The following is a 24,846-nucleotide window of genomic DNA, read 5'->3' as shown; positions in this document are numbered from 1 at the left end:
CTTGAGACAATTCTATTGTTTTGGTGCTATATAAATAAAATTGAATTGAATATCAGCAAAGGAATCCCAAGAAAATCCAACGCTGTTAAACAAACGTTAAGTTACAGTTTGTATAGCTTATAAAACGTTTCCCGACTATTAGCCACACTGTATATAAGACGCATTACAGTATTTTATGTAATTTTATAAAACAAATCCGTGTATTGAACGCACTCATGTATTAGGCGCACTTTTTTGAACATTACGTCATGCCGTAGTTGTGGTGTGAGCAATACTAGCCATTTAAAAGTTGTATGAAGTAGGGATGGGCATTTCATGCAAAATTACTACACTTACACCCTCCCCCCTCCCCATGCACACACACACACACACACACACACACACACACACACACACACACACACACACAAAAATCCCATTCCCACTCACAATGAAAACCATTTATTTAGTTTTATGTGGGAATGGAAGCTAAACGTTTAAGTCTAATGATGAAATGATCTTCTGGGGACCTAGTACCATAAATGATAATCTTCTGACATGCTTGCAGTGGGAATTGCAACCATTAAATGAACGTGTTCAAGAAGGCGAAAGGTGGACTTACTCAGAGTAAGCCCTCGCTCCGTTGATGTCCCATTGTTTAAAGGGGAGATATTATGAATATTTCACATCTACACATAGATTTGTGGTATCTGGCATGCCTACCAACCCAAAAATGCTGAAACAAGACAACCCAGTCAGTTTGTTATGGGCTGTCCATATCAGAAAAGTTGCGATTCTGTGAGCCCTTTTTTCTCCCCACTGTGACGTCCCAAGGGGCGCTCATTAGAAATAGACCACCCTAACGCCATGTATGGAGTCTCTCTGCATGGCCTCGGACCGCACCCATACCACCCGATCCGGCGGCATTTTGTTCCTGGATACGCTAGCTAGCGCCATGAAGCAAACTCGGTACTCCAATTGCTCCGTGGTCGGCTGCACAGAACAGCACACATCCGTATGCGCTAACCACTTTTCATCTGACTGTATAACGCTGGACTCTCGATGAGGTTGTGCTTAAAAGAGGGATCAGTACCAACTGTCCGCCGCAGAACTGCAGACGGGGGAAATGTAAGTATTTATTTTAATAATTCTGGTATTTGTTCCTCTGCCCATTTAGCACTAGCTAACACTTACAGCTGAGGTAAGAGCCTAGGATAGATGTATGTTAATCTAACACTTACAGCTGAGGTAAGAGCTTAGGATAGATGTATGTTAATCTAACACTTACAGCTGAGGTAAGAGCCTAGGATAGATGTATGTTAATGCTAAATGTTAATTTTCTCAAAATTGTTAGGGTCAATTGCTGCATCCATTGGCTCCCATAGTTTTTAATAGTAAAATGAGAGGCTGGGTGTAGGGGTTAGCCACTCTATCATGTAGTGGTTGGTGGAAATGTATTCTGCTGTGAGGTAGAATTTGTCAAACAGGCTTTTTTCGCTGTGTGTGGGTATGTACGTTAGTTTGAGAGCCCTGGCATCCAACTGGTGTATAGCTCCAGCAATGCGGTCGCTAATGATGTGGTCAGTGTTGAGGATTCTTTTCTCTGTTTGCTGTGTGTGCAGTCACTAATGACGTTGAACACTTGCTTACTTGGACAGTAATGCGTTGGATGTCTGTTGAGAGTTATTTGTGTCAGCATGTACATATGAAAACGAAAAATTCTAACGCGAACAGCATGAAGATTCCTGTGAAATAGACATTCCCTTGTGAAAAGGGCTTGTGTTGGGATGGTGGGGGTTGCTAACAGGCCCCCTGAATATATTGTTCAAGACCATTAGCTCTCCCATTGATACCTTTCGACACTACATTGACTTAAATGTTAGACGGGGCACTTATTTGTTCATGAATGGCGTGGTTAAGAGCCTTTATGAGTAGAGCATACTCAAGAACTTAGAGACTCACCGGCAGTTACCAAAACGATTTGTCACTGTGGGTGTGTTTAGGGTTTTGGACATATTCCAGCACAAGTAAAAATACTTGCTGTATGATTATTTGATAAGGATTTTTGAGAAAGATGCAAGTAGTGCATGCATAGTAGGTCAGTGTTATTGTACCTACACTTGTGTAGAATTCAAATAAATGTACAGTATGATAGTAGTTCTAATTGGATACATTTCTTCAAATACTTTTACTTCATGTTCTTTAAATGGTCTTTATATTAAATCGAATCATGGAAATAAGATAAATACTAAAAAGTGAAAAATGTGCAACACTGCAACAAGGTTATTGGATTATTAAAAAAACTATACAATTTGTTTTCTTTGACAAGGTTTTTCAGGACCCGGCCCCATATGTGGATGAGGTGCTGGAGTTCCCCATCCCCGAAGATCTCTCTGCCCAGTTTGACAAACCAGACAAGTTGGAAGTGATAGCCAGCTTTGTGTCATGGTTCAATGAAGGGCCGGTCTGAATCCCACGTTCCTTCCTTGAGCATCAGGGAACTCTCTCCGTATCCGTAGCACCACACAGGAGGGCAGCACTACTCAGATTCTCTGGCCCAGAAAGCCAGCTTACTAAGCTTCTGTGTACCAAAGACCTGTAATGGGTTTCCAGCTTACTAAGCTTCTGTGTACCAAAGACCTGTAATGGCCGAGCAAAGGGTGCATGGTACTTAGGGAACAATAAATGGTGATACACATTTTATCTTTTTTTTCTGGTATGGCTACTGATCTTTGTCTGTATATAGGTAATACAAAAAAGACAATCAGCTCTTCCGTACCAGCCAGTGCATTGAATAACTATGTTTAAAAAGCTGGGTGGCATTTGAAATGACAGTCTTTCTGACAATAAAAGTCTATATAAAGTTTTATGTGCTTTCAGTGTCTGGTATGTGACATGTTAACAGTTGACACATGTAAGATGAGCAGTAAACAAAATAAGACAGAGGGAACAGTCATTTATTGTATTTTCTTCCTTAGTCGTATTCGTATTACAGAAATGACCGACAATGAAATTACAAAAACATAAAGGCCCATAGTCTGCTCTATATGTGTTGAATGCATTCTGTAGTGAGAACACATTCAAGCACACAGGTATTTTCAGAATTTGAAAGGGTAAGTGATATGGAATATAGAACAGATGATGACTGCATAATTACAATGTCATTCACAAAGAATGTATTCTACCTGTGGCATGTCCCTGCAGCATATATTCTTAGGCTCTGTAGGCATGGTTTCACAATTGGCACAAATACACCCGTATCAGGAAAGAGATTCCAAAAGTGACAACATTGCAGGTGTAGTTTATTTGAATGTTGTGTTTCTATTAAAGACATAGGTCACCCAATACAATGATTTAATGAGAAAACAATGTTTAAACATTGTAATAAATGGAGGTAAACATACATTACAACGAGTTTTGTCGTCCATTCCTATCTTGGCCCATTACTGATGTCAGATAACATTGCTGGTTGTGACCCGCTTGAGTTTGACTGGTGTAGTAGCTATAATGGGCTATAGTGATAGAATGATATTTTCCTTTTGTCAATCGCATTGTGTTGTCTCTTGGTATGAAATGTGCTATATAAATAAAGTTTGATTTGATTAATGATGGTTGCGTTACTTGCATTTACTTAAACACCATTACAACGATTACAAATGAGATAGCTAAGGTAGCGAGCAAACTGCCAAATCGGTGTTAATAATGTGATTTAAATAAGAACAATGTCCGTTTTTGAAATGCAACGGAAGTAATATATAAACAATGGAAGCTCAACATCAAACACAATCCAGTTTTATTTATTAATTATTCTTATTCCACCTGTTTTTGGCACTGTTTCTGCTTCTAGTCCTTTTGAGATATCGATACCCACTCCTGCTCTGACACGTCCGTCCTGATCCTGTGTACTGCACCTGTAAAAATGGTTACAATAATAATCTATATTTCACTCAACTTACAACCTTACATTTAGGCTACATATAAATACAAACAAACAAATGTTATGAACAAAAATATTTGCAAAAACTGCGGCAGTAAAATATAGTTGGTAGTGAGATAAAACATGTTCAGTTCGTCACTAACTTGTGAAGTGAAAAGACGTATACATGCCAGCAGAGACAGTTCTCCTCTCCAGGCTTAAGCCCCGTACATATATAAAGCAATTCACTCGTCACCCAGCGCTTTTTACCTGAGCGTTCAGTGCCGGTGAGCATTCCAAACTCTGATTGAAATACTAAGTAGGCCAGCGAGTTTGTCGCTTGTCTGTAATCACATGTCAACAGTGAACTGGAAGCATTTCACCCACGTTTATTTTATTTTATTTTTTATTTTTTTTATTTTCTCTGTAATACATATACCAAGTTTGTATATATATATAAAGTATAATGGAAAGACTATGGTTGTGGATGTTATTTCCTTGCTGGTAACTTTTGGAGAACCCAGTCCTGTTATAATTTGTCATTCAACACTAACCTTCAATCCCATTAGTAATCGCCTCAGTCGTCACTTCAAAGTTGAGATCATTTTAATTCGGAACCCCAAAAATCTTGACTATTTTGCTGGTGTAACTGTAGCTAGTTGGTGGGAGCTGCACAGTGAGTAAACTCAAGGCTTAGCATCCATGCTTTTTAGCCTCCTTGGGGCTGTGGTTCTCTTAAAACTGATTCCATGGGAGCCATGATCTGGATGGGAGTGAGGTTTTAGGGGGCGACTGTAATAGTAGCTGAGCCATCTGTGTTGTGTGAAGCACAGTCCCACTCCAGATTCCAACCATTGTTCATGTCTCTACATTCATTACCACTGACATGTCACTTCTAAATATCAAAAAATGCATACAAACATAAGAATTGAGTAGAACTTGCTGTCAAAATTGTTCTTGTGTACATATAAATATGTAAATAAAGATGTATTTCTTTTTTTCAGCAGGAGAAGGACCTAGGAGTGTGCGAACATCCTCTCTCAGATATTGTTATTGCTGGAGAGGCAGCCAACCCTCTTCCTCATACCTTTCATCGTCTGCTGCAAACCATCTCTGACCTCATGATGTCATTGCCTAGTGGCAGCTCATTACAACAGATGGCCCTCAGGTAGGAGCCATTCTTAATTCCTGACATGCAGGTTCTTGTCCTCACTGCGTCCTTTTGCCATCATCACTGCATTTATCAGAATGCAAGTCTTCTTTCCAGCATCTTGTGCCACATCTGTGATTATTATTATCTGGTGCAAATTATTTTATCCTCTCGGCTAATATTAACTTCAGGAGCAGTCTAAAATAATGCATTATTTTTACTTCATCACTCTGAGATACCTTGCAAGTCGACAAGGCTAGGCAAGTTTATTCATATAGCACATTTCATACACAGAGGCAATTCAATGTGAAAGAGCAAAACAAACATCCAAAGGAAAGATAATGATAAAGACAAAGTGAACAGATAAAAATATGATTAAAAATAGATTTTTTTTTGTATAAAAAAAGTAAAGAACATAATTGATAATAAAAAGTGAATAAATCAAAAGTTGAGTGCATTTGATGAGCTTCATCATGAACACACACGCCTGTTCCAAAGCGTGCCCCCTGTCCTTCACTGTCCTCTCAGCTGTGATCAGGACAGGAAGTGAAGGGTGAGGCCACAACTGTGCACAACACTAAAAGTGAGGATTAAGTCTTTAGTTTCAGAAAGAGCTGTGGTCCTCAGCTGGCAGCTTTATTAAAAAAGGACCCACAAAAAAGTCTCATCTTCAACATTGTTGAGATGATTCCACAAAAAAATCTCCAATCCATGTCTGTGACTGGTCAATTAACTGAAAAGATGAAACTAGACAATAGAACATAGACTCTGGATGGATGAAGATTGGGGAGAGGTGTTCTGGACACAAGTCTAAGTGTGAGATGTCAGAGAGGAGAAGATTGGGGAGAGGTGTTCTGGACACAAGTCTAAGTGTGAGATGTCAGAGAGGAGAGTCTTAAGTGTGAGATGTCATAGAGGAGAAGATTGGGGAGAGGTGTTCTGGACACAAGTCTAAGTGTGAGATGTCAGAGAGGAGAGTCTAAGTGTGAGATGTCATAGAGGAGAACATGTGTGTGGTGCAGAATAGATGAAAAGATGAGATCTGATGCTCTGTGAGAGCCTTCATGCTGCTAAAGTGGCACATTTGGACAGAGTAAAAGGAATCTTGAACAAGGAGCACTATTTGCCTGTGGACGGCGCTTTATTCAAGTTAGTTTCAGCCTACAAGAGGACAATAACCCAAAGCACTGCTCCAGATCATTCACTGATTTAGGGAAGTAGCAGTGAACTGATACTCTGTAATGGATTGGCCAGTACATTCACAAGATCTTAATCGTATTGAGCTGTTGTGGGAGCAGCTTCCCTGTGTGGCACAAAAAATCAGGCCAATCCAATTAAAACGACATGAGAGCAAACATCATTGCTGATATCTTAGTTGGCCCCTCTAGATTACAGGTTCATGTGCTCAATCAAGCTACTGGTCCAGACACTGACAGCAACTCAAATTTGAACTCAAACAGCTACTTACAATTCAGCTGCAGTCTTGAGAAACCCTTCCCCTTGCCCCAATTAAGTATGTCGTTTTTTAAATGCTTTCTTTCATGCAATTTTTGTATTATTTTGTCGTTGATAGAGTTCCTCAGCTTGGGTTTCTATATGGGTGTCCTTTTGTGGTTTTGTTGAGAAGAAAATATTCTTTTTACCCCCAATAATTCAAATTGTGCGTCTCAGTAATGTACAATGTGAGACTTAAGCATGCAGTTATGGTCTTCCACATTAGTGAGATGTGCCCAAGACTTCCAACGCAGGAAGCAGGGCTCTACTGTCAACAAATGTCTTGTCAGTGATTGTGTTGTTGAAATCAACATATGGTTCACTTGTCTGGTTAAGTAAAGTTTGTTGCTCTGCATGCATATGTGAATGGAAATTGAATAGGAATACTAACACAAATCCCTCTTTGAAGGTGCTGGAGCCTGAAGTTTAAGCAATCTGATCACCAGTTCCTGCACCAAAGCAACGTCTTCCACCACATTAACAATATCCTGTCCAAATCTGATGATGGAGACAGTGAAGAGAGCTTCAACATCAGCGTCCAGTCAGGATATGAAGCCATTAGTCAGGTAGGAGGGTGACACTTATTCTTGATGTAAGACACTTATTCTTGATGTAAGACTGTTATTCTTGAAGTCAGACATACACTAAGGCTTTGATTCATTGCTGTCTGTACATGCAGGAGATTTGTGTGGTGACCTGTTTGAAGGACCTGACCAATGTTGTGGACATGAAGACATCTTCACGACCTGCTATGATCGGTAGCCTGACCGATGGTTCCACAGAGACTTTCTGGGAGTCAGGAGATGAGGATAAGAACAAGACCAAGAGCATCACCATAAACTGTGTCAAAGGCATCAATGCAGCCTATGCCTGTGTTCACATAGACAATTCTCGAGACATAGGGGTAAGAAAATGCACCTCTACATTTGATGTGACATTTAAGGTTGATAATGTGCCACTCAGGATTTCCTGGTTAGAAATAAGCCATGTGTTTTTTTTTTGTTTTTTTTTTCCAAGTGATCAATGTGCTGTGTTGGCTATTCAACTATATTGTAGCCTTGGGATGTTTTGTGTTTGCTGGAGTGAGTGAGTGTCATTATTTGTATAAATTATTTTGAATATATTTACCCTGAATGGTCTTTTGTCTTTTCTTTTCAAATGTTTAGAACAAGGTCACATCTATGGCATTTTTGTGTGGGAAGACTGTTGAAGACCTCTGCAGAATTAAGCAGGTATGGACTTGTTTTATCAAGCATCCCTTAACTTTTTCTTACCATGTAGATGTCTATGTCCATCATTAGACTGGCTCTAGTCACCTTAACCCTTTATTCTCTAATGTTCCAGATGGACCTGGACTCTCGTCACATAGGCTGGGTGAGCAGTGAGCTTCCAGGAGGGGACCACCATGTGATCAGGATTGAGCTGAAGGGTCCTGAGAATACACTTCGTGTGCGGCAAGTCAAGGTGCTCGGCTGGAAGGATGGCGAGACCATCAAAATAGCTGGGCAGATTTCTGCCGGCATTGCTCAGCAAAAGAACTGTGAAGCTGAGACCCTTCGCGTATTCCGCCTCATCACCTCACAGGTTGGTTGGCCCTGCCTGTCTTCCCTTGTTATATGAAGTTTATTTTCAGCAAATAGATGATTTGCCTTTGATTATATGAATTATAGAAGATATGATGGAAGATTTAACTCTATCAGCTACTTATAGTGTAATGATTATGTACTTGTAAATAACTACACATAAGTACACACCGCTTCAGTTGTATGCAGAGATTTAGACACCCCTTTGGAAAAAAAAAAATGTCTTCTGAAGTGAAAAGAAGTAAATAAACCCTGCAACAAACAGTAAACGTTACGTTTTTCTTCAGATATTAATGCGGCATTCATTTCCATTTAATTCACTTAAAAATTGATACAAATTACATTTGCATTCAGAATTTTCCAGAATGGTAATTTCATGACAATCGCATCCAGAATTTCCCGATATTTAGTGGAATCTGTTATTCCATCTATTTATATGATGATTCCTGGACCAATGGCTGCTAGGCAACCACAACTCAGAATAGATACTTCCACAGTTGTGTTCCTCTCATCAAATGCTGCTCCTTTTCCTCCATAAACACCTTTGGTGAAACAACAGATCTGTAACTTTAATCCATTCTTTATTTAGCCATGATTACTGTTCAGTTTTTTCTGTTTTTAGGTTCATGAAATAAAAAGTAATAGTGCATTATCATATGAAGAAATTCAGTCTTAAATGTCTTTTTGCCACAGGGGTTATATTTACTTCATTTCACTACAGAAATCAATAAATACGTTTTTCCTCAGGGATGCCCAAACTTTTGCCCTGTATGGGACTTCCAGATCCAGATAAAAAAAAAGTGTGTACTAGCTAAAACAAACCTGGCATAGGAGCCTACTGCTCGACAAAGACCAAAAAATGGTACTGGAGGCGAAAAAGGAATTAGAAAGGACAAATAAAGGCAAAAATGGAGCGCTTGGTTCAGTGACCCCAAGCTCTGTGTCTCTATTCAAGGAACAGATAACAGATTAACAGCAAGGCATGAACTCTGATAGACATCTTAAAGTGCCCTGTGATAAACAGCACCATGATGTTAACATCATTTAAATAATGTTAACAGCAGTCCATTAAGCTGTGAGATGGAGCGACCACCAATCGGACTAGTTTCACAACATCCCAAGATAATCGATTGATTCTGGCAACATATTTAGTGAGAGAGTAGTCGCCCCGCCCGGCCTCGAACCCCTGTCTACAGAGTAACAAACCTGCACACTGACCACAACACCAAAGAGGCTTGGAGATCTGGTGGGATCACTGCTCTCTCCCTTTGCTATACCATGAAGAATGCTAAATGGATGTGTGATGTTTATGTAGGTGACTCATGGCTGGCACTGTGTTATTTAACACATCCTTCACATAACCATTTCAATTGAATGTGAATATCTCCAGAATCCAGCATCTTGACCATTATTATTACAGATTATTACAATGTGGATTTATGAATTATAACTTCCTTGAGTAATACCGCTTATGTTGTTTATATAATGTTCTTTAGGTGTTTGGAAAGCTGATATGTGGAGATTCTGAACCCACCCCAGAACAGGAGGAGAAGAACCTGCTTTCTTCCCCAGAGGGAGAGGATAAGGTCAGATCCTTTAACTGGATCCTCCTATGTGGAATCAATGTATGGAATCGCTTCCTATTGTTACTTGTGATAACATAGATTCAAATCTTCTTGTGTGTCTTTTGGTTTTTAGGCTCCATCAGATGCAGACTTAAAGGAGCATATGGTGGGGATTATCTTCAGTAGGAGCAAGCTCACCAACCTACAGAAACAGGTATGTGAATTTGGGCCTGGGCAACAGGATAATACTATATACCATTATTGTGATAATATGATATTACATCATTCTCTTATACCTTTATAACGTTTTTTGTGTGATAGACCTTTTCAAAGTATGTAATGTAGTACCTTAGTTTAGAAGTGCAGTGAACAGCTTTTGAATAATGTAAGGCATTGGTTCAGTGTAATGGGCCAGTACAGTTAAAAAAGGCAAAGTTGAAGTATTTCAAGTAGAGTTCAGCATCATCCGATAGGAAAACCCATGGGGATGGAGGATTCCACCTTCTCAATGTTGACACTTGTCCCTGCCCAGACACACCCAATTCAACCACACTTGTCCCTGCCCAGACACACCCAATTCAACCACACTTGTCCCTGCCAAGACACACCCAATTCAACCACACTTGTCCCTGCCCAGACACACCCAATTCAACCACACTTGTCCCTGCCCAGACACACCCAATTCAACCACGCACTCATGGCGCACTGTCATGGCAAACGTTTTTTTTTTTTACAAATTTTGTGTGGTGACAATTCATTGTTTCTTGATTCATTTGCAAAGAGCTTCATTGGCCTCAACCCAATTTTCACTGTATTTTGGCCCTGGCATCAATTTCCTGGCCAACATTGATGTGTCAGTCTTTACAGAGTTAACAGGGTTAACTTAGATATTAATATATATTGTCATTTGGATGTCCTTTTTGATGTCCTCAGGTGTGTGCCCACATCGTTCAGGCCATCCGCATGGAAGCTACACGTGTGCGAGAGGAGTGGGAGCACGCCATCTCAAGCAAAGAGAATGCCAACTCCCAGCCCAGCGACGATGACGCATCATCAGATGCATACTGCTTTGAGCTGCTGTCCATGGTGCTAGCGTTGAGCGGTTCAAATGTAGGCCGGCAGTACCTGGCCCAGCAGCTCACCCTATTACAGGATCTCTTCTCATTGTTGCACACTGCTTCACCTCGCGTGCAGAGACAGGTATGTATGCACGTCCTATATACTAGAAACATACTCTACATTCTTCAGAAACTTTGTGTCTTTTGGCCAAATGCAGTTTGAGCGTGTGAATTTGGCCGATGAAATCAAGGATGCACATGCCGTTCGAATCCCGACATAAGCTCTGAGATTACAAATAGTAATATATGAAAATATGATTTTCTCAAGTGTTGGCAATTACCCAAGTTTTGAGTCCTTATCCCATTTGACCCCAAACAATGGAATGATCAGGGTCTGTATCAGCAGCTTTCAGTGCCATATCGCTAATATGTATCAAATTGTGCAATACATAATGTATCCTGTGTTTCAAGAACTTTCTGGCCTTTCATTTCACACTTCCATTTTCTTTTTCTTTTCACTGCATACAATTTAAGGGAGGTTGGTTTTCCTGGTGGCTCAGTTGCAAGGTGTTGTCTTGCAATCTGAAGGTTCAGGTTAAAGCCCCGATAGGGTCATGGTGCATCTTCTCAGTCTCAGTCTTGGAATCTCAATTTCCAAATCCATAAAACCTCAGTTCTCAAAGGTCTTAGGCTTGGCTCCGCTGTTGTCTCTGTGGCTTACGTATAGAATGAATGGGAAAAGTTAAGCTGAACTAATTTCAGCTCCCGTGTGTGCATGATATAATACATGACATAAACTGTATCAGGGGCCACCTAGAATGTGGATTGCAAACAGGAAGGCCTGGCTGCTCACAGTAAACATTTAAATGCAGCCATTTGGCATGGTCACAGAGAAATCGGATCATGAAACAAAACAATGAAATAAAAACCATTGAAATCCTTTAATGAAAATGTAAAAAAAAAAAAAAAACAGTCACAGTTTCACAATTTCACCTATATATTCAAAAGCCACCAGTTACCAGTAGTGCCCTAGTGAAATAGTGTTAGGCCAATTAGCATGTTAGCAAGCTTTTATCAGTGCCAACTGGTCTGTTGGTGTTGTTTTCAAGGTTTTTGCATGCTTTTAGGTAGGTTGGTAGCTCGCTAGTTTTAGACCAAAACTCCATAATGCTTCCTTTAGGGCTCACATCCAAGCTGCAACACTTACCCTGATCTGGGTCTGTACATCCAGGGCGGTTCCCGCCACCCCACATTAAGTCCACAGCTTTGATTCTTGTGTTAAGTTCTTTCACTGTTCCCTGCATACTTTTGTTAATGCACATGTGTTTCCTCTGCTTTTCAAGGTGACCTCCCTGCTGAGGCGTGTCCTCCCAGAAGTAACACCTGTTCGCCTGGCTAGCATTATTGGTGTCAAGGCCTTACCACCAGCCGACATCAGTGATATCATTCACTCCACAGAGAAGGGTGACTGGAACAAGTTTGGAATCCTGGACATGTTTCTTGGCTGCATTGCCAAATCGCTGACTGTACAGCTCAAAGCCAAGGGCAGCGCTGTTGTGGGTACAGCTGGCACCACTGCAGGGAAGGGCATCACCACGGTTACTCTACCCATGATCTTCAACTCCAGGTTCCAGCATTCAACACTCAATGCATGGTTATACTAAGTGTCTGTCTGACTAATGAATACTGTTATGTACCATATGCTTAAATATTACATATTTTGCCTTGGACATTTGAAACCGTGTGTAATGAAAATAACAACCAGACAATTCTGCATCTCTTCTTTCGCTCTCTTTGTAAAGCTATACATATCGGAAAGGGGAGAGTCACTGGTGGATGAAGGGCTCCACACCTCCACAGATTGCGGAGATTATCATTAAGTTGGTCAAAGACATGGCTGCTGTGAGTAACATGCTATCATCTTCTTATGAAGTGACTTGCCAATTTCGTAGAAATAATAATGGGTGAGTCAGTCCTAACTTTGGCACTCCTAATTTTTTCACCAAAGAGTAATTCACAAAACTTCTGAGCGCTTAAACTAGCACCTAAGGCCCTGTCAACACAAATCCAGTTTCAACCAATCCAGTCTTTTTTCCGAAACGGTACTTTTTTGAATCTCGTAAACACGGCGCCGTGTCAAGAAATGTCTGCGTACACATGGAAACGCTAGAGCGGAGCGGCTGAAAACGCTGTAGTATATCTGCCAGGCCTCTTGGTGGCGCTGTAACACTGCTACAGACAACTAAAGAAAACGGAGAAGACGACATAGAGCATGCGCATAAAGTGACAGAAGTCGGGATCCATCTAGAAATCTTCCGATTGCTGAACGACTTCTCCACCACCTGAAATCACTGTTACCACAGCCTAACGTGAACCTATTGTGAGCCTGTGAGCACTCAAACAGGACTAGTTAGAATCGCGCACTTCACCATAACCCTCGTTTGTGTTAAGTCACCGCTTTGAAACTTCCGTCTAGAATAAAAAATCTTTTCATGTCAGATTTGCTCATAAAGGCTATTGCTGACACTTTTAAAAACCTGTTTTGAACAATGGTCTGATGCAAATAGATGAAACAGTGGTAGATTAAAGTGTGGCTTGGTAATGGCATCCCTTTCCTAACCACCTTCTTAACAACATCGATTTAGTTTATGAACTGACGCAGCGGGGTTAAGGGTTCAGGCTGAGGTTGCGAGGCGGGGCGTGGGGCGTTCACGTAAGGCAATGACAACATTGTGTCAGAAAATGGATCCACTCTGGAGCCTGGATCCAAAAAGTTCCGGATTCGGGGACCCAACACACGGCGTGCCCGTTTTCGGCTAATGCCGTTTTCGTGTGGACAGGCTCTAAGTCTGGGAGAATTAAGAAGTAGTTGAGGAAACTCCTAACTCACGTAAAACGGGAAATTGTAGTTGCTGTCATTCCACGTCGCAATGTCTGGAATGCAGATGCAGAATTAGCGCCTCGCTTCTTTTTGTGTGAAATGAAATGACATCCCGTCTACACAAATGTGTCATCAAAATTGTGCAAAGATACCCAGCCTATTCCTCTCGTATTTAAGTTGTTTGCCATATTTATATTTGCAATTGGATATATTCATCTCCCCAAAGATTGTTTTTTCAAAGAGTTAGATTTTGCTTTGGATAACGTCTTTATCAGTTGAGTGATACATAAAAACAACAGAAAAGAAAATGTATGATGTAGTATTTGCTGGTAACAAAACATTTTTCATTTAAACTCAGTTAAGTCTATTTATGTTCACCAAGTAACTCAAATATTTATCAAAACATAAATATTTATCAAAACATAAATATTTATCAAAACATATGTTTTGTTGTTTATTTAGGCTTTTGTCATGTGACCGTTAACCTCCATTCACATCACTATAACTTTTGTGGTGAAGGGTTTGAATATTTTCGATTGCAACTGTATTTTTTTTATGTATCGCTCTTTGCAGTATGTAACGCATGCCTACTCACCAGCGCAGACCTGTAACTCATCAACTAATCACTGTGGATATTGAAAGCATGCTCATGCATGACACTTGACCTCAGCCATAGCAATAGAGTCTCTTAGCCTCGGAGCTCTCGCTTCTCCTTAGTAAAAGTTGGTCCCAGCAGCATGGTGAATAGGATTTAGGAGAACTTTTAGCCAGGAACTTTAAGTAAATTGGTTCATAAGATAACATCCTAAAATGTTATATGAATACAGCTGTGGTTTCCCCCGTCCCCTTACCCAAACACAATCATTTTATTCATGACTGGCAGGGAAATTCTTCTAAGCTTTGATTAGTATGTTGGTGCTCACCACTGTTCATTTCTATATAGTAATAATCAGTTTGTATTTGCTCTCCTCAGGGGCATCTCTCAGAAGCCTGGTCCAGAGTGACAAAGAATGCCATTGCTGAGGCTATCATTGCACTCACCAAGATGGAGGAGGACCATCGCCTCCCAGTACGCTGCATAGCCACAACACGGGTATGCACTATACAACCTCAACCACAACTGCACTATTCAACCACAACTTCACTATACAATCTCAACCACAACTTCACTATACAACCTCAACTTCACTATACAATCTCAACCACAACTTCACTACACAACCTCAACCACAACTGCACTATACAACCTCAACCACAACTTCACTATACAACCTCAACCACAACTTCACTATACAACCTCAACCTCAACCACAACTTCACTATACAATCTCAACCACAACTTCACTACACAACCTCAACCACAACTTCACTATACAATCTCAACCACAACTTCACTATTCAACCACAACTTCACTATACAATCTCAACCACAACTTCACTATACAACCTCAACCACAACTTCACTATACAATCTCAACCTCAACCACAACTTCACTATTCAACCACAACTTCACTATACAATCTCAACCACAACTTCACTATACAACCTCAACCACAACTTCACTATACAACCTCAACCACAACTTCACTATACAATCTCAACCACAACTGCACTATACAATCTCAACCACAACTGCACTATACAACCACAACTTCACTATACAATCTCAACCACAACTTCAATATACAATCTCAACCACAACTTCACTATACAACCACAACTTCACTATACAATCTCTATCACAACTTCACTATACAATCTCAACCACAACATCCAGTGTATTTTGTCTTTCAATAAAACATAATGTGATGAAATTCCCTCTTTAAGTGAAACTGACTCCCAACAAAAGATGACTGCTCACAAAGAGCAATGAGTGTTTGCAGAGGCGGGTGAGCTCATTTTAAGGCTCCTGATTGACACTGCCCTCTTCTGTGTCCCGTAGCTGTGGCTGGCCCTGGCCTCTCTGTGTGTGCTGGACCAGGACCATGTGGATCGCTTGTCCTCAGGCCGCTGGATGGGGAAAGATGGGCAGCAGAAACAGATGGTACTCCTAGCCTTATACATCTGTGTTTCATCCTCATACATCTGTAGCCTGGATACCAGACCGAACTTAGCCCCGCCCACAACATTTGAAGTCGGGAAGTTCGGTCTGGTGTCGCTCCATTAGGGAGAAATTATCTGCGAACAGAAATTGCCGGACCAATCAAATTGTCAAGGCGGGCTTTATACGATGATGGACAGATGAGCAACAGTAACGTAATCAACCGCGTCACCAACACACGGGTTGAATTCGTTTTCAACAAACATGGCTGCCGCTCGAGAGCTGAAATGTATAGATTCGAGTCCATTTAGACATTGACAGTGCATTCATTTTGAAAGAGGAACAGAGAAACGCGATCAAGGCATTTGTCAATCGAAAAGATGTTTTTGCCTTCCTTCCTACGGGATCCGGTAAAAGTTTAATTTATCAGCTGGCCCTGGTCACATACTACGTTGTTCTGATTGGTTGTAGGTAACCAATTGAGCGAAGAGGCATTTTTTCTCCTGGTTCGGTTGAAACACGCCCCATAATCACAGCCCATTGGAGCGGTATCAGACTCATATTCTGACTAGAATTATGAGTATGACATTGTCAGGCTAATACATCTGTGTTGTTTCTTAGAAATTCAGCTCTACCACTTTTCTGAAAGTCAATAAACGTTGACTTTTCTCTCTTCTGACCTCTCTTCCAGCCCATGTGTGATAATCATGATGACGGGGAGACTGCTGCCATCATCTTGTGTAACGTGTGTGGCAACCTGTGCACTGACTGCGACCGCTTCCTCCACCTGCACCGCCGTACACGATCTCATCAGAGACAGGTTAGCATCCTGGGCCCCGATCCATAACCACATCAATCTGTGGGATATCTGCACCAGAACTCATGATTTACCACCAACTGCATTTAATCATATGAATGAATTAGGAATTGTTTTAATTAATAGTAGCTGTAATCCGTGTTAGTAGTAGAAGTAGTATGTTAATATTTGTTATTTTTACTATTTCCACATTTTTTTTGTATTGCGTTATTTTTGGCTGGTGATATTCTATGTTTTTCTTAATCTAATATGTTTTGTAAGTCACTTCAGGGAGTTAGCCAAATACCTTAACCGTAACCTTGGTGATTCTTCCTCCCTCTGGTTGGATGCAGGTGTTCAAGGAGGAGGAGGAGGCTATCAAGGTGGACCTCCATGAAGGCTGTGGGCGGACGAAGCTCTTCTGGTTGATGGCACTGGCAGACTCAAAAACCATGAAGGCCATGGTAGAATTTCGAGAACACACAGGTTGCCTTTATGTCTTCTTACTACCTCTGAGGAGATTTATACATTTGCCAAAAATCATTGATTTTGATGGCTGTGGTCTAGTCAAAACCTTAGGGTAGTTGAGCTTTGTTCCACAAGCCCTATTTTCTTGTTCAGTTTGTAAACAAAAGTATTTTTCATTGTTCTTTAGGTAAACCTGCGTCTAGTTCTGATGCGTGTCGTTTTTGTGGAACAAGGAACGGCACAGAGCTCTCCTCCGTAGGCAGTGTGTGCGCCGACCCTGACTGCCAGGTACAGGCACAGAAACATATCACTACACATTGAAGAAATAGAATCACATATCCCTACTTACTCACTCTTACTGTTTGTGTGTGGTGTGTGTGCCCTTAAAGGAGTATGCTAAGATGGCGTGCAGTAAGACCCAACCGTGTGGGCACCCTTGCGGGGGTGTGAAGAACGAGGAGCTGTGCCTGCCCTGCCTGCACGGCTGTGATAAGAGCACTAGCTGCCTGAAGCAGGATGCAGATGACATGTGCATGATCTGCTTCACCGAGGCGCTCTCTGCTGCCCCTGCTGTTCAGGTAATGTTCACATCTGACTAGTGAGCCTGTGGCTACAGCATAGGAGACAGCTGTGGCAACAGGTGTAGATACAGCCATTGGCCTTGTCTACACCGTGGGCCTTCATCTCAGGAACTTTGTCCTGGGCTACATGCACCAGGGTTAGAGTTCCTGATGCCTTTACACAATGGGCCATGGAACCAACCACAAAAACAGCCACAACCAGTTCACCACTTTGTATGGACAGACAAACAAAACTGAGCAAAACCGCTGGCAATACATCAAATAATTGAGCAATCCTACTTATTATATCCACACTGTACATTAAGGTTGTAATATATTTGGAAGCAGTTCTGAGTTTGCCATTCTGAATCATGTAAAGGGAGTCAAAACACCTGCAAGACAAAAGGGAAAAAAATTGCGAATAGGCACACACCGTTTTCGACAAGACAAGGGTCTTATTAGAAATCTTGAGTAATGAAAATAACACAGTAAACGAGTCTGTTAAATATCTTTTAATTATATAAATCGCATTAGTTAGATACAGTAGTTAGCAGATAGGTAGGTTAGCCCCATTTTTCTAACTAGCATAAACAGAACCATAAACAGAAACAGTACCCATTCATCATGACGTGTAAGCACCAGGTCTTGGCCCGCTGTCCCTGACCGCTGCACTATGCTTGTTGCTAGGGCTTGAGTTTCTAGATCAGCCCTGTTCAAGCCCAGCCCAGTACTGTGGAAATGCTCCCTGCGCCAGGAACTACGTCCAAGCGCCAGGTTTGGCCCATAGTGTAAACAGGGCTACTGATTGGCTGCCCATAGTGTAAACAGGGGCTTCTGATTGGCTGCCCATAGTGTAAACAGGGGCTTCTGATTGGCTGCCCATAGTGTAAACAGGGCTACTGATTGGCTGCCCATAGTGTAAACAGGGCTACTGATTGGCTGCCCATAGTGTAAACAGGGCTACTGATTGGCTGCCCATAGTGTAAACAGGGCTACTGATTGGCTGCCCATAGTGTAAACAGGGCTACTGATTGGCTGCCCATCTACCCTAGTTGTCCATTTGAAGAGGTCAGAACTATACTTAACATAATGAGATGGCCTATCACCAGTTCTTTTGAAGAATAAGAACAGAATTGTGGCAAATTACTTGTCATTGGCTGGGAACAACAGAGAACTGTATTTAAAAAAGAAAGTTTGACTTGAAAGCTGTCCATTTTCTATGACTGCTGCAATGATACTGAGAGCTGAGCACAAGCGCAGATGTTTTGTCAGTTATAAGAAACCAATACATTCAAAAGAATTAACATTTTCCTAATAGTAGTGAATTTTAGGATTATTTTTTGTTATCATTTGAATGAAACTTTTATGCTTCTTTTTCTAGGATGAAACTTAAATATCAGATGCCTGTTGCATGGAGATATTACTTTTGCAGTCGCTCTTGATCAATGTTGTAGATGTTCTGTTCGTGTGCAATGAAATGTAAAGATACTACTTGATTTGGAAAACAACACAAATATGGTGACATACCATAGACTGCTAGCAGATACTATTATAAAGTTTCAGTGCCTCAGTTTTCCTGTACTGTAATCTACTGGTAGATTTCATAGTCTGGTTATCCACATGTCAGCATGTTTTAGATTACTGACTTGACATACCACATGAGTGGGAGAACTAGAAGTCCCTGATTCACTGAATCAGGCACAGTACATTCACCTAATCAGAATCAGAATCAGAATCATCTTTATTGGCAAAGTACATTTCCACATACAAGGAATTTTTCCTGGGTTTAATTGCTCTCAATGTACTTAAACTGAAAAATATGCATGCAACAGTTTAGGATACTAAATAAATATAATATATAATATAATAATAAAATATAATAATCTGTCAACTGTTCATTAGAGGGACGGCAAGGGGGAAAAAACTGTTCCTGTGTCTGGTGGTTTTTGTGTACATAGTTCTGTAGCGCCTGCCAGAGGGGAGGAGCTGGAACAGATTATCAAGAGCAGAGAAATGCCAATAACAACTAAATCTTTGAAGGTCGCCTATTGGGGTTCTAGTTAATCTTTTCTTTTGTCTTGACTTTTGTCTAGCTGGACTGCAGTCATGTGTTCCACCTCCAGTGCACCCGCCGAGTGCTGGAGAACCGCTGGCTGGGGCCCAGGATCACGTTTGGGTTCATGTCCTGTCCCATCTGTAAGGTATGGGACTTCAACATGAGAGCAGCAAGCATTCGTTTGAAACATGTTTTGCTGCTCATTTTGTTTTCAGTTGTTGGTTTTTTTGTACACTTAAAGCTTAGATGCATAGACTTTCTTTAGAAACATACACGTTCTTCAGAAACATAGACTAGTCTTTAGAAAATTCTGAATAGTCTCAATCATTTCTGTTATAAAAAACAATATTGATTTTCTTGGTTTGCTCTTGAATAGTAAGAGGCAACCACGTGTGTGGTTTCACTACTAAATATTAGTAACTTCAGAATAACTTATTCTTCTCCAAAACCATTGTCCCTACACAATAAATATTGATGAGATTGCCCCTCCCCATTGTCACTGCTTATGGCCCATCTGTCAAAGAGAATGACCAATAGGGGGCAGGTGGGTGGCTTTGTATGAGAGATAATGTCACAAATAATTTTATTTTGGGATGGATCTTTCTCAAGCCTGAGAGTTCAATCATTTTAGCTATATTCGCTAAATTGCTGTCGCTCATTGGTGTGCTGGTGGCATCAAGTCACTCACACCTCTCTCACAGAATAGAAGTTCTAGGAACAGGATACACAGTTAACATAGGTATTACACACACAGGGAACGCAGGGTCTACCCAGGGGAGTGGGCTTTAGCTGTCTAGCAGAGACGGGATGTCTCCTAATCTTTATATTTTCATGAGGCATACTGAAATCGTATGAGAAATTTTTGAATTAGAACTTTTTTGTCTCTGTCCTTTCAGAACAAAATTAACCATTCGGTGATCAAAGACCTGCTGGACCCCATCAAGGAGCTGTATGAGGACGTGAGGCGCAAGGCTCTGATGAGGCTGGAGTATGAGGGCCTCCATAAGAGTGAAGCCATCACCACACCTGGGGCCCGCTTCTATGATGACCCAGCCAGCTTCGCTATGAACAGATATGCTTACTATGTCTGTTACAAGTGCAAAAAGGTAAGACGGAAGAATGGTTTTTGCTTTTAATATATATATATCCCCAATCCATTTTTAAATATTTCAAATTAATCATAAAGCACTATATATATATATTGAAAAACGGAGAGCCGCCGTTTCCCTATAACGTTTGAATTTTGCCATCTCACCATAGTGGTGAGATTGATAATTACATTTCACAATGCATATTAGGAGAATAATATTTTAATTATTATATTGACACCATTATTTCATAATCACGTGAAACATATATTAATCCAGTATGGGAAATTCAAATTAAGCTACACATGAAATGTTCAAATCTCTGTGAAAATGAAATATCAATAGTAGTATACCGAAATGCAAATGAAAATGGCAAGATTCAATTTGATTCAAACAATTAAACTGTCTGAAGGTGCTTTACAGAGCCCAGTGTCTGATCCCCCTTAGAGCAGGCACAATGGAGACAGGGGCAAGACAAACCTTGTTGTATGATTTCTATATTAGTATATTGTGTATTAGTGTGAGGGGGTAGTTGGTCCATGTATTTTTCTGTCTGGTGAGATTCCTGAGCCATCCTTCTTGCACCTGCAGGCCTACTTTGGAGGAGAGGCCCGTTGTGATGCTGAAGCAGGCCAGGGAGATGACTATGACCCCAGTGAACTCATCTGTGGAGCATGCTCAGATGTGTCCAGGGCACAGGTCAGGCTCAATGACATCATTAAATGCTGCTTTTTCTGCATAGCAACTATTTGTTTATGGTAGTATTGTGAGGAATGTGTTTACACGCCATACATAATCCAGTGTCCATCCATCACCTGCCGTACATGATTCTTTTAAAGGTGTTGTATGTAATTCTATGATTCACTTGGTTTCGGTCAAAAGATAGTTATATACTGTAAGCAAACAGTTAAGTGAGCAGCCATTAGGAAAGGAGATGTTTTTGGCTGCTACCCACTTTCATAAAGAACACAAGTGGCAAATGCTCTGGATGCAAGCACGTACGCACACCCACACAAACACATACACACGCATTTTACTTCTTTACTTTGAGTACACAGTTCAAAATAAATATACACAAATTGAACAGATGAATGAATTGCTCAGATATGATTCAAACAGCAGTAATTAAACAGCAGCACAAATCAACAAATCTTCTGGGTAAACACAGCCATTCTGCCCACATTATTTACTAAAAACATCCATTACACAATTTAACAGTTTGGGTTAGCACCAATATGAAATTAAACATTGTTTCTTTTATCGTGTTTTAAAGATAGAAGGGAAATTAATTCAGACACGGCTACATCTTTTTGATGCTAGAGCACCGGTACGCATGGGTCTCCAACAACGTTGAGTAGCAATCCTGGCGGTGCATTCACACAAACAGCAATTAAAAACCGAGAAGAGATTTAAAGTGACACATGCACTAAAACACAAATAAAGAGCACTGAAAGGGTGTTTACTTGCACGCACTATTTGCTGTCAGTAATCTCTCCCTTCATGGGCGTTCCCATGGCTGTTGATCTGTTACAATTGGCTGATTTGGCATTTTGTTTCCCTGATTTAGTTTTTCCAGGCTAACTCATTCATTTCATTTGCCATTTACAGAGACCGGGCCTTTTACCTGATATATCCATTTGCTCGACATCTGAAAACTGAATATTATAAATAATGACACATGTTCCTTTGCCTCAGTCCTACATAATAATAAATATATAATATTACATAATATACTGCTCATTTTAGCACAAGGATACACATAAGGGGATTTAACACTGACCTTTAGAAACACATTTTAGCACAAGGATACACATAAGGGGATTTATCACTGACCTTTAGAAACACATTTATACTAGGGCTCCCGTAGAGACATTACATGAAACTCAGTATCAAAATGAGCGACTTGTAGAAGCGCACCCAATATCAATACGGCCATATTCCACCATATTGGATTTCATATGATCTTCAGACTAAACTTCACAAAAGTCATGAAGTTAAGTTAGCATTTTAATGACTCAAGACCCCACACTGAGGGAGTGCAGAAAAAAAAAAACACCCCCTTCCCCTCAAAACAATTCATGATGTCCGATTCTCAGAAATGGGTTCTTAGCTGCTTCCTTGCTCCACAATAATGCAGAAACAAACGTCTCATTCTAATGCATTTTGTTGTTGTGTGTGTTGTACAGATGTGCTCCAAACATGGAACAGACTTCCTGGAGTACAAATGTCGGTACTGTTGCTCCGTGGCGGTGTTCTTCTGCTTTGGGACCACACACTTCTGCAACGCCTGTCATGATGACTTCCAGAGGATGATAAGTGTCCCAAAAGAGGAGCTTCCTCATTGCCCTGCTGGTATGTACTCAGTCTGGCCATTAGAAGTACGCTATATCGTTGTTCTTTGTTGAAGTATCTAAGTAAACTCTATGTTAAGGTCTGCCTTATCAGAACAAGCTTGAGGTTGGACTTGATTTTCACAAGATGTAAAAAATAGGATTTGGGTTTGCCAGGCTGCTTGTTGTAACGCAGGCATTGAACCTCTTCTCTCTTTGACAGGACCCAAAGGGAAGCAGCTCGAGGGCAGTGAGTGTCCGCTGCACGTGGTCCACCCGCCCACCGGTGAGGAGTTTGCCCTGGGCTGCGGAGTATGCAGAAATGCACACACCTTCTAAGTCCTGAGGTCCTGTTTAATGCCTTTGGGGGATCCCTTGTCTGGATTCTTGCTAACTACTGGGGCATTTTGGTTGAGTTTTTAAGAATAGGCCTAACAGGACGGAATATGACCTGTTTTGGAAACAGAATATGATCAGGGATTCAGAGGATGTCCGTGTGGGGAAAAAAAGAGAGAGGTAGATGTATAATTACCTTGGTGAAGTGTGTGCATGCGGCTGGACCACACGGCTCCCATAGACACTGCACATTCCCTGACCACTGAGCAAGGAGCACGGAGGCTCCCTGCCACTTTAGATGAACAGAACACAGGAGTCAGAATAGAGGCAAAAAAAAGAGATGGGCCAGAATCATTACTATGACTTAAAAAATATTGTTGTATGTAAACAGACTTTTTCATAATCCTGTACAGTATTATTCCCTGTTCAGTGCATCATGGTTTGACAGGAAAAAAAAAAATAAAGGTACATTCTTGTAAGCAGACAAAAAAAAAAGAACTGCTAAGGTTTGGTGTCTGAATGAATGACCTTGTATATAATGATAGTACTCAAAATGGGTGTATTCCAAAGTTGCTACTCTATACTTCTGTTTTGTTTGGTATTCTGAGATGTTTTCAGCCAGATCTTTTGACGACGTGCAATACTGGGTGTGCCTCCTCTTGCAGTTGTAGACATATGGAATGTATGTCTATGAAGTCACATGAACTATGAAGTACATTTTTATATGGGTAATTAAAGCAGCAAGCCCATCCCCCACCCCTCAAAAATCTTCTGTACACAGAAAAAATGATCCCAATATTTGCCATCTTTGAAGGTTTATGTGGAAAACTTTAAATATTCTGATAAAAATTGTTTTGTTTTCTTTGTTGTTGTCTTTTCTGTGTTTTTGACAACATATATGACTACAAGTAACTATGCTGTTGAATGCCGATTGATTGCTGGAATCCATGGGGGGGGGGGGGGTGCAGTCAGCTCTCCAGTATACGAGGAGCTTTCCCAACGAGGGGGTCAGGGCATGGCGTGTGATGAGGAACAGCTGCTCTTTAACTAAATCATTGTGACTTTGCTCTGTAGTAACTGTGATGGGTGGAGTTGAATGGTAATAAATGAGGGTTTCTGTTTCACCATATAGTTGTGTTCTTCTTTTTCATATTGTTTGTAGCCATGTGTCCAGTTTACTCTCTTCTCTGTTGAGGCTGTAAGAAATGATTTGGAAAGAGCTGAACTGTATGCACAGTACTTTATTTCAAAGGAAATATTAGTCTGACCTCACATAATGAATACACCTTTTCTCCCATTTATCTTAGAAGGCTAGATGGTGTATATATGCTTGCTGAATTGAACCCAGGCCTTTTCTGTTATGTTAGACTCCAGAGTAGAGTTTTCCATTTCCCAGACTGTATTGATATGTTCCATGTTGCAAATGATCGAGTAATCGTCTTCATGTCGTCTGAAATGCATTTTGTAAAAAGATTGGCCCTGATGCAGAAAAACACTCTCAGCCAGCTGTCAGGCCCTCACGTTGTGTAACCAAAAGAACATGA

General features: G+C 40.8%; 1 protein-coding gene across 9 annotated transcripts in view; it reads left to right on the top strand.

Annotated features, from left to right (window-relative positions):
• mycbp2 (MYC binding protein 2) overlaps nt 1–24,426 on the top strand; it is a 108,788-nt gene extending 84,362 nt beyond the window's left edge. For 6 of the 9 annotated variants that reach the window (XM_031561352.1, XM_031561388.1, XM_031561380.1 and 3 more), the window contains 21 exons: nt 4,900–5,063; nt 6,949–7,105; nt 7,219–7,443; nt 7,706–7,771; nt 7,884–8,123; nt 9,619–9,708; nt 9,821–9,901; nt 10,621–10,887; nt 12,089–12,372; nt 12,548–12,647; nt 14,600–14,719; nt 15,570–15,671; nt 16,360–16,488; nt 16,818–16,950; nt 17,120–17,220; nt 17,322–17,510; nt 19,586–19,693; nt 20,445–20,654; nt 21,228–21,335; nt 22,823–22,988; nt 23,190–24,426. In XM_031561352.1, the coding sequence (XP_031417212.1) occupies nt 4,900–5,063; nt 6,949–7,105; nt 7,219–7,443; nt 7,706–7,771; nt 7,884–8,123; nt 9,619–9,708; nt 9,821–9,901; nt 10,621–10,887; nt 12,089–12,372; nt 12,548–12,647; nt 14,600–14,719; nt 15,570–15,671; nt 16,360–16,488; nt 16,818–16,950; nt 17,120–17,220; nt 17,322–17,510; nt 19,586–19,693; nt 20,445–20,654; nt 21,228–21,335; nt 22,823–22,988; nt 23,190–23,305 (3,156 nt within the window). In that variant the 3' untranslated portion in view covers nt 23,306–24,426. The remainder of the gene's footprint in view (nt 1–4,899; nt 5,064–6,948; nt 7,106–7,218; nt 7,444–7,705; nt 7,772–7,883; nt 8,124–9,618; nt 9,709–9,820; nt 9,902–10,620; nt 10,888–12,088; nt 12,373–12,547; nt 12,648–14,599; nt 14,720–15,569; nt 15,672–16,359; nt 16,489–16,817; nt 16,951–17,119; nt 17,221–17,321; nt 17,511–19,585; nt 19,694–20,444; nt 20,655–21,227; nt 21,336–22,822; nt 22,989–23,189) is intronic. The other 3 variants (XM_031561395.2, XM_031561371.1, XM_031561362.1) reach the window with 1 other exon arrangement.
• The last annotated feature ends 420 nt before the right edge of the window (nt 24,427–24,846 follow it).

This window comes from Clupea harengus, chromosome 2, assembly GCF_900700415.2.
Source record: "Clupea harengus chromosome 2, Ch_v2.0.2, whole genome shotgun sequence".
In the NCBI taxonomy this organism is placed as follows: domain Eukaryota; kingdom Metazoa; phylum Chordata; class Actinopteri; order Clupeiformes; family Clupeidae; genus Clupea; species Clupea harengus.
The sequence above is the reverse complement of the archived record's forward strand: the minus strand, read 5'-3'. Positions and strand labels throughout refer to the sequence as shown.